This window comes from Rhinatrema bivittatum, chromosome 15 (genome assembly GCF_901001135.1).
Source record: "Rhinatrema bivittatum chromosome 15, aRhiBiv1.1, whole genome shotgun sequence".
NCBI classification, from domain to species: Eukaryota; Metazoa; Chordata; class Amphibia; order Gymnophiona; family Rhinatrematidae; genus Rhinatrema; species Rhinatrema bivittatum.
This window is the reverse complement of record NC_042629.1, coordinates 58,198,721-58,212,568: the sequence shown is the minus strand read 5'-3', so window position 1 is coordinate 58,212,568 and position 13,848 is coordinate 58,198,721. Positions and strand designations below refer to the sequence as shown.

General features: G+C 43.0%; 1 protein-coding gene across 6 annotated transcripts in view; it reads left to right on the top strand.

The window, feature by feature from the left end:
* HP1BP3 (heterochromatin protein 1 binding protein 3) overlaps positions 1-13,848 on the top strand; it is a 70,835-nt gene that overhangs the window by 27,123 nt on the left and 29,864 nt on the right. For all 6 annotated transcript variants that reach the window (XM_029578441.1, XM_029578439.1, XM_029578440.1 and 3 more), the window contains 3 exons: positions 2,234-2,387; positions 5,809-5,952; positions 9,153-9,236. In XM_029578441.1, the coding sequence (XP_029434301.1) occupies positions 2,234-2,387; positions 5,809-5,952; positions 9,153-9,236 (382 nt within the window). The remainder of the gene's footprint in view (positions 1-2,233; positions 2,388-5,808; positions 5,953-9,152; positions 9,237-13,848) is intronic.

Here is a 13,848-nt window from a genome sequence, read left to right as displayed (position 1 = left end):
TTTCAGTTCCTTGCGGGTACAGGTTTCGGCGCTCTGTTCTCTCCTTGGGCGGGTCGATGGTTATGCGTTGGCGACCCATCCGGATGTCATTCGGTTCCTCGGGGGGGGCTAAGCACTTGAACCCGCCTGTCCGGGCTACTTGTCCGTCGTGGAGCCTTAACTTGGTTCTCCGCGTTCTTTGCGAGGCGCCCTTCGAACCCCTTCAGCGAGCCACACTTAAGGATCTGACCCTTAAGACTGTCTTTCTGGTCTCTATTTCCTCAGCCAGGAGAGTGTCCGAGCTCCAAGCCCTGTCTTGTAGGGAGCCTTTCCTTCGCTTTTCTGATTCAGGTGTTTCCCTCCAAACAGTCCCATCCTTCCTGCCAAAGGTTGTGGCCTCCTTTCATGTAAATCAGTCAGTGGAGCTCCCTGCTTTTTCTCCAGAGGACATTGCGTACACTCCTAGCGCGGATCTACGGTGCCTTAATGTGAAGAGGGTCCTACTGCAATATTTGCAGGTGACCAATGATTTTCGAGTCTCTGATCATTTCTTTGTCTTATGGAGCAGGCCGAGTAAGGGGAATAAGGCTTCTAAAGTTACTATCGCTCGCTGGCTAAAAGAGGCGATTGCGTCGGCGTATATTTGTCGGGGCCGGTCTGTTCCGGAGGGCTTAAAAGCTCATTCTTTACGTTCTCAGGCTTCCTCTTGGGTGGAGAGTCGGTCAGTCTCGCCACAAGAAATCTGCAGAGCAGCTACTTGGAAATCCATACATACCTTTGCGCGTCATTATCGCCTCGATGTTCAGGCGCCAGTCTTTGGCTCTTTCGGCAGACAGGTACTTCGAGCGGGACTGTCTCGGTCCCACCCTGTTTAGAGAAGTTTTGGTACATCCCACTGTCTGGACTGATCCGGGTATGTACAGGGAAAGGAAAATTGGTTCTTACCTGCTAATTTTTGTTCCTGTAGTACTATGGATCAGTCCAGACTCCCGCCCTGACTACATCTACATTGCTACGTCCGCTTGGAGTTTCTTTCACATGTTCTTTTTGGGATTCCCTACTTCCTATTTGAGCTTTAAGACACTGGAAGTTCATCCGAATTGTAAGGCACTGGAGGTATCTGCTATATATATATATTGATAGCTGTGAAAGAGCATTTTTCATACATGTTTGAATTTCTTGTTTCATTTTGATAGTTACAGTTGTTTACTTGCTTGATCTTATCCTGGTTCTCTATGCTATTTTGGCTGCTTTGATATCGATTATACTGAAGGGACGCAGGGTGAACACTGTCCTGATATAGGATACCTTTTCAGTTTTTCTCTGTCTCCCTCTGCTGGACAGGAGGCTCAACCCACTGTCTGGACTGATCCGTGGTACTACAGGAACGAAAATTAGCAGGTAAGAACCAATTTTCCTGTATTCTGTTTGCTTTCTTGGCCACCACTGCACATTTGGCAGAGGATTTCAACATATTCATGACGCCTAGATCTTCTTTCTTTGTGGTGACTGACAATGTGCAACTTTGTATCATTGGGTATAATTTGGGTTCCTCTTTCCTATGAGCATGACTTTCAACTTGGCCACATTAAATGCTATGTGTCATTTATTTATTTATTTATTTATAGCTTTTATAAACCGACTTTCTTGATACAAATCAAATCAACTCGGTTTACAGAGAACAAAGATCTTAACAATAACGGTAACAATTAACAAGAGGTAATAAATAGAAGAAGAGAGGAAAGTTACAATAAAACAATAATAAATAAAATAAATAAATAAAATTTAGATGCCAATCTCCCAGTTTCACAAGGTCCTCTTGCAATTTCTCTTGGCATAATTTTTTATCGTTAGTAAATTTGACCATCTCACTCATTATTCCTATTTCTAGGTCATTTATAAATATGTTAAACAGCATCAGTCCCAGTACAGAAGATCCCTGGGGGCACTCCAATGAAAAAATTGACCATTTAGCCCTACGTTCTGCTTTCTATCTTTTTAACAAGTTCTCAATCCACAGTAAAACATTGCTTCCTATTCCATGACTTTTTAATTTCCTCAAGACACTCTCATGAGATACTTTGTCAAATGTTTTCTTAAAGTCCAGATACTCTATATCAACTGGTTCATCTTTAGCCCCGTTTATTCACATCTTCCAGAAAATATTTTATTATAAAGCTCACTACATGCTGGGATTTAAAGCGAGGCCATCCTATATATGTGTATGCATTCAAGGATTTGTTTTTTGTTTCAGTACAAAAGAGCAGTCCAAGGAGAAGAAAGTGAAGAAGACCATTCCATCATGGGCCACACTGTCCGCAAATCAGCTCGCCAGAGCACAGAAGCAGACGCAGATGGCTTCCTCCTCACGTCCCAAGATGGATGCTATCTTAACGGAGGCCATCAAGGCAAGTGAGAGTGTGTCTAATTTGGAGATAGGCAATATAATCTATATTACCAAGCCGCATTTCTCAAATGCAGCCACCATCAGATGTATGTTTGTGTGGCTACCGCAGATGGAGTTGGCTAAAGTTAAACTAAGTATTTTAGGAAAACATTGTCAATGAGCCAGCAGCAGTAGCTGTGGAATCTGTTGCCAGAGGATATGGTTAAGTCAATTAGCATAGCAGGGATTAAAAGAGGTTTGGATAAATTCCTGGAGGCAAAGTCCATAACACATTTGTGGCAAAACAGAGTTTTGCATGCTTTGTGATTTGCTGTTCTGCCCCAGAGAGCTCATTTCCTCTGTGCTGGCCTGCAGGTGGTGTTGGACTTTTGTACTGTAGTTTAAGCAAAGGCTTTGGATGCTGCCTTGATTCAGCAAGAAGCTTGAACTGCATATGTATCCCAGCATCCCTGAGGACATATAAGACTGAAACATCATGCAGTGCCATTGGCTAAAAATCTATTACTAGTCAGAAGGTCATTGGTGAGAAAGCTGTTAGTATTTTGTGCACTGATTGGCCCTGCAGACAGAGAACTAGCCCTGTATGTTTTGGAACTCTCTAGTTTCAGCTGAGAGTAGAGAGAGAGCAGGATCTCTGTGCTGAAGCCCTGTTAAGCTTCTGTGGGCAGCCCTTTTCCTGACCTCCCCAGGCACTAATAAGTAGCAAAACGTGTAGTTAATTTATACTGTTTAATCCTTGTTATCTTATCTGTTCCTGATTGCAAACTTTCTGTTAATAAACTTATTAGTTTAACAATCACCTGTCTTGGACTGATTAGCAATCCCGGTATTGTATGTATTTGGTTGATGAATGTTTTTCTAGGAACCTTGTGATCCTTGGATAGTGTGGGGTCTCAGTGTCCCTAGAAACCACCAGGGGATAGCTTGCAGGTGGGAAACTTGCTCAGAGGCAAACAGGAACCCATTTGGCAGGTGGGAGGTTGCCAGTATAGGAGCACATGCGCAGGTGCAAGTGGGCCTGGGCACTGCTTGTCAGGACCTTCCGAGTGGCCACAGGGTAACCCTGAGTGGGTGTTAGGGGTAGCACTGAGGCATTACATGTCAACATTATTAGCCAGCTAGACTTTGAAAAGCCAACATTTATGCCTGGCAGCAAACAACAAAAAATAGATCATTGGGAACTGCTGGGTATTTGTGAACCAGACTGACCACTCTCAGAGATAAGATGCTGGGCTCGATGGATTTTGGTGTGATCCAGCATGGCACACAGACACCCCATTATGTGCACTGTACCTCTAGGGCAAGGGATGTGCACTTTTGTTTAAAATTTGATTCCTGTGCGTGTTTTGTGGTGGAATCTTTGATAAATATACAGTTGTCAACTATGGGACTTACTCTGTGAATGTGTTTGGGTAAATGTCTTTTGCTGCACTCATCCCTCAGGTTATTGATTCAAGTGGATTCTTGAAGTACAATGAAAATTCAATTAAAAAAAAAAGTACTGTATTTGTGGAAGGAGAATGTGTGCATTACTGAAGGACATAACCTCTGTCTGGGAGGTAGTGTACGTGATGATGTCCACAACAAGTTGGCAGATGTTGCAAGCCTGGGTGATCACCTTTTCAGAAAAAAGCTTAGAGAAATGATTGCTCAAAGGAGCGGCCTTGGAGGGAACGGAGGATGGCTGCATGGCTCGGCGTGCGCAAGTTGCACAATTGTGCATCCCCTTGCACTCGCCGACCTTGGATTTTATAACATGCGTGCGGCAGCGCACCTTTTAAAATTTGGCCCAAAGTGTGGAGCAGGATTTTGTGGGTTTACTCTCCATGGAGTATTTAGTCTGGACAATTGATAGCACTAACAGAAGCCTGAAGAAGGCCTCCCTTTTCTCCCAGGTCGCACTTGCTATTTGGGCGAGGTACAGAAAACAGTTGGTAGGGGACTATTCCTTTTGGTCTTGCACGTCCTTTTTATTCAATAATTGTTCCCCCCCCCAGGGATGGGCGAGGTCTACAGTAGACCTCTGGAGGCGAGTGGGGATTGAACGGCTGGAGCAGGTGTGGGATTGGGAGATTGGTGTATTCATTTGAGACACTTTCTCAGTTATGTCCACTAGCAGAGAAAGATAGATTTGCCTACCTTCAATTGCTACCATTTGTTAAGTCTCAGGGTACTGAAAGTACGTCCAAGAAGTAAATCCATGTTTGAAGTTTACTGCTCTAGAGCAGATAAAGTGGTTAAGGTAATCTCTAAAATATACGCATTATTGTTGGGGAGATGACTACAAAACCGCAATATGTGTTAGCTTGGGAAAAGCCTATGCAATTGCAAGTGGAGCTTGTTATCTAATGACTGAGAAGAGCTTAGTCTCATCAGGAGTAGTAGAGAATGGTTGTAAATTGCATTACTGCTGGAATCTCACTCCGGTCAGAATGACTAGGATGTTCCTGGGGTTATCTGACTAGTGCTGGCGCCAGTGTGGGGAGAAGGGGCATTTCTATCATATTGTGCTAGATAATTGGAATATGATCCTGGCTTTCATTTTTGAGATCATGGGATGCATGATTGCCAGAATCCCTAGATTATTATTACTTTCTCTAGATTTGGGCACTGTCAGCAAGAGGTTTTGCCGCCTGATTCAGTTTATAATTGTGGCTGCAAGATGTGAACTGGCAGCTTGTTGGCATAAACCTGAGACTCCTCAGAAAAGCAATGTTTAATTTAGACTGGCAAACCTGCATACTATGTATAGATTGACTGCTCATCTCCATGATGCCCTTCCAACATGGGCACCATATATCAGGTGGCAGGAGGCTCAGCGTTTAGGGCCTGGACTCTTGATGGAGGATGGTATGTGAGTTAGGGTTACACATGTACACACAGCCTTTGAGTCTTGGGAGGTAATCTCTTGGGATTCACAGGGGAGGGGAGTAGAGGGTGTGTGGGGGGTAATGTGATGGGAGTTGAGGGGTAAAAATAAATCCAGGGTTCAATGGATGAGTTTTATTGTCACATACCTTTATTAGATATTCCCTGTATGTTACAAATTTGTATTGGAAACTGATAGTTATGGAAAATTGTACTACACTAGTGTTTCTTCTTAAAGTGCTATGTGTCTTGCTGTTGCGATCTTGACCTAGCTTAATAAACAGTAAATTAAAAAAAAAGAAAGAAATACAACCAAAATCAGAGAGTAGACATTCAGAGCAACAGCAGCTACTAGCCTGAAGTTTCTTTGGATCCTAAAGAAGATCTTCTCCAAATCAGTGTTAATTATTTTTAACTACATAATTCAGTATGCAGAAGTAGTCTGAATCCATATTCAGTTTAATTTGTTTGGTCCACACAAGAAATTGCAACAGAGTATTTTTAGTTAAAATTACTTATGTTTTTGAGCCCTTTCTTTTTTTCTCTCTTCTCAGGCATGTTTCCATAAAAGTGGGGCTTCAGTGGTTGCAATTCGTAAATACATCATTCACAAGTACCCATCACTGGAGCTGGAGAGGAGGGGTTACCTCCTAAAGCAAGCCTTGAAACGGGAACTACAGCGTGGGATCATCCGGCAGGTAATGATCACCATCAGACACCGTTCTGGCCTTCACTATGGGAAAGAGAGAGTAGTGGGCATAGAAAATTAACAAAGGGCAAGAAATATTATGTTAGCTTAGTGATGCAGAGGACAAGGCAAGAGGAAATGGCGCTAGGGTTACCAGCCAGTCATTTTTATGAATTTATCTGTTGACAGAGGAAAACATTTTAATTGGCCATTTTGTTCTTTTTAGGTGTTTTTGTTTTGTTGTTTTACGTGGGTCTCAAGATTTGTATTACATGGAGATATTTAATGTTTCTGTGTCTGTCTAAAGACGCTGCAGTGTTCCTGCTTATGCAGTTTGAGGAATGTCAGATCAAAACTGTTGAAACCACAGCAGTTTTCTATCCACCAGCGCATATATATGAAAGAGAGAGGAGGCTGAGTCATGGGACGTGCCCATGAGTCAGAAATGTGTGGTGTTAGCAGGATCAGCAAATAACAGAATAATTAATAACTACAAATTAAATAATCTAATGTAGTCCTCTGATTCACTGTGTGGAGTGGACTTGCCTTGTGGTGGTGGGGTGGAGTTGCCAGGGGACGTAGGGGGAGGAGAGAGATAAGTACCATGTATATATTTTTGCAACTCAAAAGTGGTAAATCCTTTATGGTTGTGATGAGGAAAGAGTAAGGGAATGGGGAGATGCTCAGGGAAGGGAAGGGACTTCAGTTTGGGGTGTGCAGGTTGTGGAACTATAACTATCGTTGAGGGGTATCCATTTTGTTTTCAGAAGCTGTAGTATGTAATGGTCTATCCCTTTGGTGGATATCATTAGCTAATCTTTGACTAGGAGGCCAATATTTAAAGATACCTGGCTATGTAAGCTAGCCCGATAAGACTTTTTTGACTAACTTAAATGGGATATTCAGCAGCACGGCAATGCCGCTAAATATACCCAAATAAGTATTAAAAGTTAGCCAAATAAGCTTATCCTGCTAAGAGGCACATCTAACTTATCCGTCTAGGTTAGACAGATCAGTCTAAATATCAGCACATCTGGCTAACTACTTAGCTGGATAAGTCATTTATTTGGCTAAGTACTGCTGGTTGAACATAGTCAGATATGCAGCAGCTGCTACTTAGGATTTAGCAAGGTAAGTAGGACTATTTGAATATCGGCCTCAATACAACTACTAAAATCAAGTAAAATACCATTATGCACTGTCATCTAGAGGCACAGTAGGGAGTATATGTGCTGCCCTCTAAGGCAAAGATGAGAAAACTGGAGGGCTTCAACCACCCTGAAGGGGGGCACATTGGCAGCCCATTCAAGGAAGAAAAAATGGCTAATCTGAGTCTTGGTGCCATGGAGGCAGTGTAAGCTCAGGAGGGAGGGAGCTGCCAAAACATGGTGACATCATTGGTAAGCAGGTCATGAGTAGCCATGAGTCTCTCTTCGGTGGGCCCGGGGGAGGAGCTACTTAAGCTAAGTAAGGCCTAGGTTGGGAGGAGCTTACTTTGCAGCAGAACTGTCCATGAGAGCAGCCACAATCCGGGAAGAGCTGCCACCTTCGGGCCTCAGCATAAGAGGAGTTCCTGCCCATGGAGAGAGGTCACAGATGTTGCCCGCTGAGAGAAGGGAATGGGGGGAAAAGCAAAGAAGCCAGAGAAAATAAGGAAGTGGGGAAGGGAAAATAAAGGATAAACAAGTTAAATAAGCAAATCAAAATATGAGAAAATAAATACTAAGAAAGATACAAACATAGGGAAAAAAATAGGAAAAATTAGTAAAAACAGTAAAAAAAAAAAAAAAAAAAAAAAAGTCAGGTAGGGTGGAATTGAGATTTTCTCAGCTCCTGAAGAACTTTACCTGGCACCTAAGGTTTTGAAAATGTTTCCAGCCCTTATCATTGTGGAATGTGGTCTGAGTTTGTATAGTGTGCTTCTGTCCCGGTGTATGTGGTCTTATATCTCTGTGTATGGTGGAGTCTGTCTGCCTGTGTCTTTGTGACTGGGTGGGGTGTGTCTATGCCTGTCTCTTTTCTACCTGGGGGTGGTGGGTCTGCCTGTGTTTTTCTGTCTAGATATGGGATGTCTGTCTGGGTCTTTGTGCCTGTCTGGGTGTAGGGTTTCTGTTTCTCTCTGGGTGTCTGTCAGGTTCTGGGGTTTCTGTGTCTGGGTATCTCTTTAACTCTCTCTTGGTCTGGGTATGGGGTGTCTGTGTTTGGGTATGAGGTTACTGTGGTGGGTAAGATGGAAGAGGAATTGGATTCAGATGACAACCAACTCGGGCCCTCACTTTTACAGTCTGGGGTATGGATGTGCAGACCTAAGTGAAAAAGCACAGGGTTGCTTCTGATTCGAAATTCATAAGCAAACCATGTCATCCCTGTCTGGATTTTCAAGAAGGCTCATCACCCAGTAAAAATGTCGGTATCAGTACATTTTTTATGACCAGAGTCGGGTGGCATCTTATAGACTAACTTATTAAAGCATGAGCTTTCGATGACAGAGTCCACTTCATCTATAAGGTGCCACCCGACTCCTGTCATAAGGCTTGGGAATAACTGCACAGAGCGGCAATTATTCTCCTTAAGAGAAACATGGGGATAACCTGCACGGCGCGGTAGATACCACCATAAGAAGCTTGCTGGGCAGTCTGGATGAACCAATTGGTCCTTTTCTGCCGTCATTACTATGTTACTGTGTTCAGCTGTTTCTCTCTGGGTATGGAGCGTCTGCCTTTCTGTGCTTGTGTGTGAGCTTACTCCTTTCAGCAACTTGAAAATAAACAAAATGGGGGCTTTGAGCCATTGGTTGGCAGGCAGTGAGGCTACCTGTGTGTTATATATGGATGTGTATAGTAACCCATCTTGGGGGGAAGGCTGGGTCTCAACCAATTGCATAAATAGAAGGGGGAGCCGCAGCTCAAAATGTTTGCTCGCCTCTTCTTTAAGGACCCAAAAAGCTTAGAAGAAAACTCTTTGGGGAACTCAAGTTGTCTGTGGTGTTTGCTTGTATGGCTACTTCTTGTATCATGGCCACATCTAGTACTGTGTAAGCTTTTAAGATTAAATGTCCAAGTATGGGGTTGAACAGACGACTCCTTTTCTGCTAAGGTAATAAGACTTCACCAGGCATTGATTTAAAGTCATTTTAGAAATGTGCAATACCCATTAATTGCATTGGAGACCTTAAATCCAAATTTGGTGTTTGTTTCTATTTTTAATCAGGTGAAAGGAAAAGGCGCTTCTGGGAGTTTTGTAATGGTGGCAAATGCAGGAAAATCTGTTCAGAAATCCAAAGGAGACAAAAAGGTACAAACATGACTACAAACATGACTACTTTATATGAGAAATTAAATTCTGAGAACTGCTCTTACAAAAGGAGTATTATTTAGATAGACATTGACAATATGAAGTATTGCATGGAAGCTAAAATTGTGCCTTATAAGCTTAGTAAGTAGCTCAAAGCCATTTACTAGATTTATTCTGTGAACTAGTAAAAGTTAATATTTGATTGCCACTGTCAGAATTGTGTGTTCTGAGAAAATAGATTCTGTGAGCTAGTAAAAAATTAATACTTTGTCAGTGTTAGAATTGTGAGTTTGCAAAGGTCACAACCAGCAGATGGAGACCGAGAGTAACAGGTTCACCGATGTCACCCCTTAAAAGCTCCCACACTGACCTTAGTGTGCCAGTGTTCTCTGTCTCCAGCAGATGGTCAGCAAGCATATCCCATGCTGTGAGCTGAGGCCTGGTTATGCAGAATGAAGAAGGGTTATGCCCACCAACCAGCACATGGAGATGCAGATTAACAGGCTCGCTGACATCAGAAAAAGGAAGCAGTAAAAGCAGCTCTCAAACAGCTTCTCCTTTTGGGCGCTGTGGTGCCAGTCCTGAAAGATCATTGGGGTCACTGTTTTCTCATCTTTATGTTTGTCATTTCCTTAAGGGAGCACATTAGGCCACCAATAAAAATCCTGTTATATCTTGGGATCTGAATTTGGTCTTGTCTTTTTTGTCAGGCTCAACATTTGAGCCATTCAGAGAGATCTCAGTTAAGCTTCCAACTCTCAAAACTATATTTCCTCTTCATCCAGTCAGACAAGACCAGACCAATGGGTATGCATGCCAACCAGCAGATGGAGACAGAGATCAATAGGTTCGCTGATGTCACTCCTCATATGCATCTGGGCTGTTTCTCTATCATTTTTGAATTACAAATTTCAAAAATAATTTCAAAGTTTGATACGAAAATTTTGATACAGTCAATTACAAAATCCACCATTATCAATATTAAGAAAAATTATATAGTATTCATTTTCAATTCTGAAATTTTCAATTTCTATAACCATTTATGGCAAATAAAGGCTGAGAGGACAGAAATATCAAAATAAGGAGATTTTACAAAAGAAACATAACTGATAGGGCATTAACATAGCAATTACATCTCGTGTATTGCACATTGTTTAAGCCTTACTCATTTAGAAGTAATGGTGATGAGGTAACAGGTGACCGGGCCTCCACAAACTGCCGCAACTATTCTGACTGAAAAAATACAAATGTTTCTTCACCTCTTTTTATAACACAACGACAAGGGTATCGGAGCAGAAAAGAAAATCCTAATGAGGTAACTCTTTGCTTTAAGGCTAAAAATTCTCTCCTCTTTGTCCGGGTAACTGCAGTTAAATCAGGATATATCTTGATAGGTTGCCCATGAAACAATATTGGAAATTTATGACATTAAATTCTCATAAGCTTATTTATATCTTGCATTGTAATAAATGATACAATTAATGTATTTCTCTCAATAACCTCTAGGCTTGAATTCTCTAGAAAACTTGTTAAATTGGCAGGTATAGAAACAATGGGAACAGGTCCTATGACAAAAGCTCTTTTAACTAAAAAGTAACATGAGTTTACAGAAGGAATATCTTCATTAGAAAAACCCAAGTGCTTCTGTTAAGAATCTTTTTAAGGAAATAAAAGGAATTTCACCTGCCAATTTCGGGGAATTCAACATTCTAACATTTAAGTGTCTTGTATTATTTTCTATCATCTCGAGGCACCTCGAACAAGCTAACTGATCTTTAACTACGGCAGCATTAAGAATTTGGAGAGACTTAATTTGTTTTTCAGTCTCCCCAACTCTGATGGAAACTTCCTTAGTCTGTTCCTGAATACCATGAAGCTTTTGATGGAAATTCTGAGAAACTAAGTCAATTTTTGTTTCCAGTCTGTTTATGGCTGAACCCACTCCAGTAACCAAATCTCAAATTGCGTCAAGAATTACCGTCTCTGGCCTTGATGTAATGCGTGGCTGTTCTTCTGGCTGTCTGGAGGTTGTTGGGTCCTGGTTCTCCCTCAAGGATACCTCATTATTCTCCCTCCTCTGCTGATTTCCCGGAGCTTCAGTTCCCATTCCTCCGTCGCTGCGGGTCAACACCTCTCCAACGACCGAGGGACTCCTCACCTCCAGAACCACTCCGGAGACAGCTCCCTCCTGCCCTGTTGCTCCAACCGCATCATCAGAGAGCGACTGGGCTGCATCTCCGTCGGGGCCACGCTGAGCAGGAGGCGGACGCGCTGGTCTGGGCCTCATCCTGGGGAGCTTCCCGGTCTCCTTCCCAGGAACTTCCAACAGGTTCACCGGCTCCCTCTCCTTCCAGCTGGGTCAAAAAGCGATTGATTTCAAGTTGCATAAGAGGAGGTAAGGGTTCGGTGGGATAAACCCTTACTTTTCCTTTCCTTTTGACCGGCATGGGTCAGGCAATTCTTTAGTAAAAGAAAAAAGGATAGCAGCTCGAAACGCTCAGTGAGCCTGCTATGTCGCCATCTTGTCCTCCAACGAGAGTTTAATGTTGTAAGAAGAAACTGCTTTCCTAGCGTGTAGCCAGATGGACTCAGGACCAATGGGTATATATGCTCCCCTGCTAGCAGATGGAGACAGTCAGGTTTCAAAGATGACGTCACCCTAGATAGACCCCAGCCATCCATTATCTCTCAGTCTCCTAGCAGATGTGGGCGTGCTTTCCCTTTGGGGGATCGCATTACCCTTTAGAAGAAGAAATTCTACTTTTAAATTGGAGAAAGATTGAGCCCTGCTCTCTTGCAGTGATACCTAAAGGTCCGTCCCCAGCTGAGAATTCCTGAGGTGATTTCCGAGATCCCTAAGAGGTGTGCCTTGGTCCAGTAGCCGGTTCTAGGTGCAGACATTGCTGCTGAAAAAAAAAAAAGCGGATTCCTCCCACTTCAGAGACGGAGGAGGAGTTTCGGTAAGACTTCCTTCGGTCTCCTTGCTCAGCGTGCCATACCAACATTGCTTCCGATCCCGTTGGGCTAAGGGGAAGTGGGCTTCAGAGCGTGTTGAGCGGCATGCCAGTGGGCTAGGCTTCACTTTAGGCTCAGTAGGCACACCACGTAGTAGGCCACTGTGGCCCCATCTTATGCAGGTTTTTGTGCGTCTTCTATTGCCCATCATTGAGCGTCGGTGCACGCTGTGCGTGCTGGCTCTGTGCACATAACGCCGCGCACGTCACGTGCATATCTATTTCGGCATGCCGAGATCCACAAAAAAGTTTTAAGCACAAGCCGGCTGAATATGCAGTTAGCGTCCCTAATTTATTTATTTATTTATTTATTTAAAAACTTTTATATACCGGCATTAGTAAGCATACATCATACCGGTTCACATTGTAACTGAAAGGCTGAAATTACAATCAACAGGGAGGGGAAGCAGGGAGGAATATACATAGTGCAGGAGACAAGGAAAAAGAAGCATTAAAACTGTAACAGGCTATTTACAGGTCTGGATATACAGGCTATTTACAGGTCTGGATATACAGGCTATTTACAGGTCTGGATATACAGGCTTAAACGTGTTGCTTACAGGGTCTATATACTTACAAGGGCCCAAGGGTCTATATACAAAAGGTTCAATGAGGGAGGGTGGAGATTAGACAGGGTAGGCTTGTTGGAAGAGCCATGTTTTAAGTTTTTTTCTGAACTTGGAGTAACATGGCTCAAGCCTGAGCGTGGTAGGGAGGGCGTTCCATTGTTTAGGGCCTGCAATGGATAGTGCGCGATCTCTGGTGGTGGAGAGGTGGGCTTTTTTCAAAGGGGGAATGGAGAGGGTACCTATGTTGACAGAACGAATAGGTCGGTCAGAACGTATGGGGCAGAAGGGTTCATCCAGCCAGTTAGAGTTGTGAGAGTGGATAGATTTGTGTAATATAGTTAAGACTTTAAAGAGAATACGAGATGCGATGGGGCCGGCAGCAAAAAATCATAAGCACCATTCTCTCTGCACTGCTTACCTTATTAGGGCTACACAGTCTGACCTGGATTCTTACTTATGTCAGCACTGTGAGGAGGCCCAGGGAGAGTTATCAAGTCCAGCTCCTCCCATTCTGAGGATGGGTTAGTCACAACCTTAACCGGAAGTACCCCGAATCTGAGTAATCCTGGGGCTGGGTCTTCCATGGGAGAGGGAAATCCAGCGGCGCCTACCCCAGTAAGCAAATAAGCGGAGTTGGTAAGTATAATGAATATCTGTGCTTCACCACATATTTTTTGTTTACTGTTGGAAACTCTTCGTTTCTGCTTCCTCATTCTTCTGGAAGTCCACTGTTTGTTTAAAAAACCCAGTAGTATAGTTCAATTATATTAAAGTTGTCCACAGTTAGCTTGTTAGAGAAATACTGACAGATTGGTGTCAGCATGGAGGTATATGAGGAGAGACATCAGTGAGCCTATTGATCTGTTTCTATCTGCTGTTTGGCATGCATAACCCATTGGTCTGGACTGGTCTGACTGTATTCAAGGAAAGGAAATTATCAGGTAAGAAGTAATTTCACCTTCTGGGGTAAGTTTTATACTGTTGTAAATATTTTCTTTCTGTTGTTAGGTCTCCTTAGAAGACCCATAG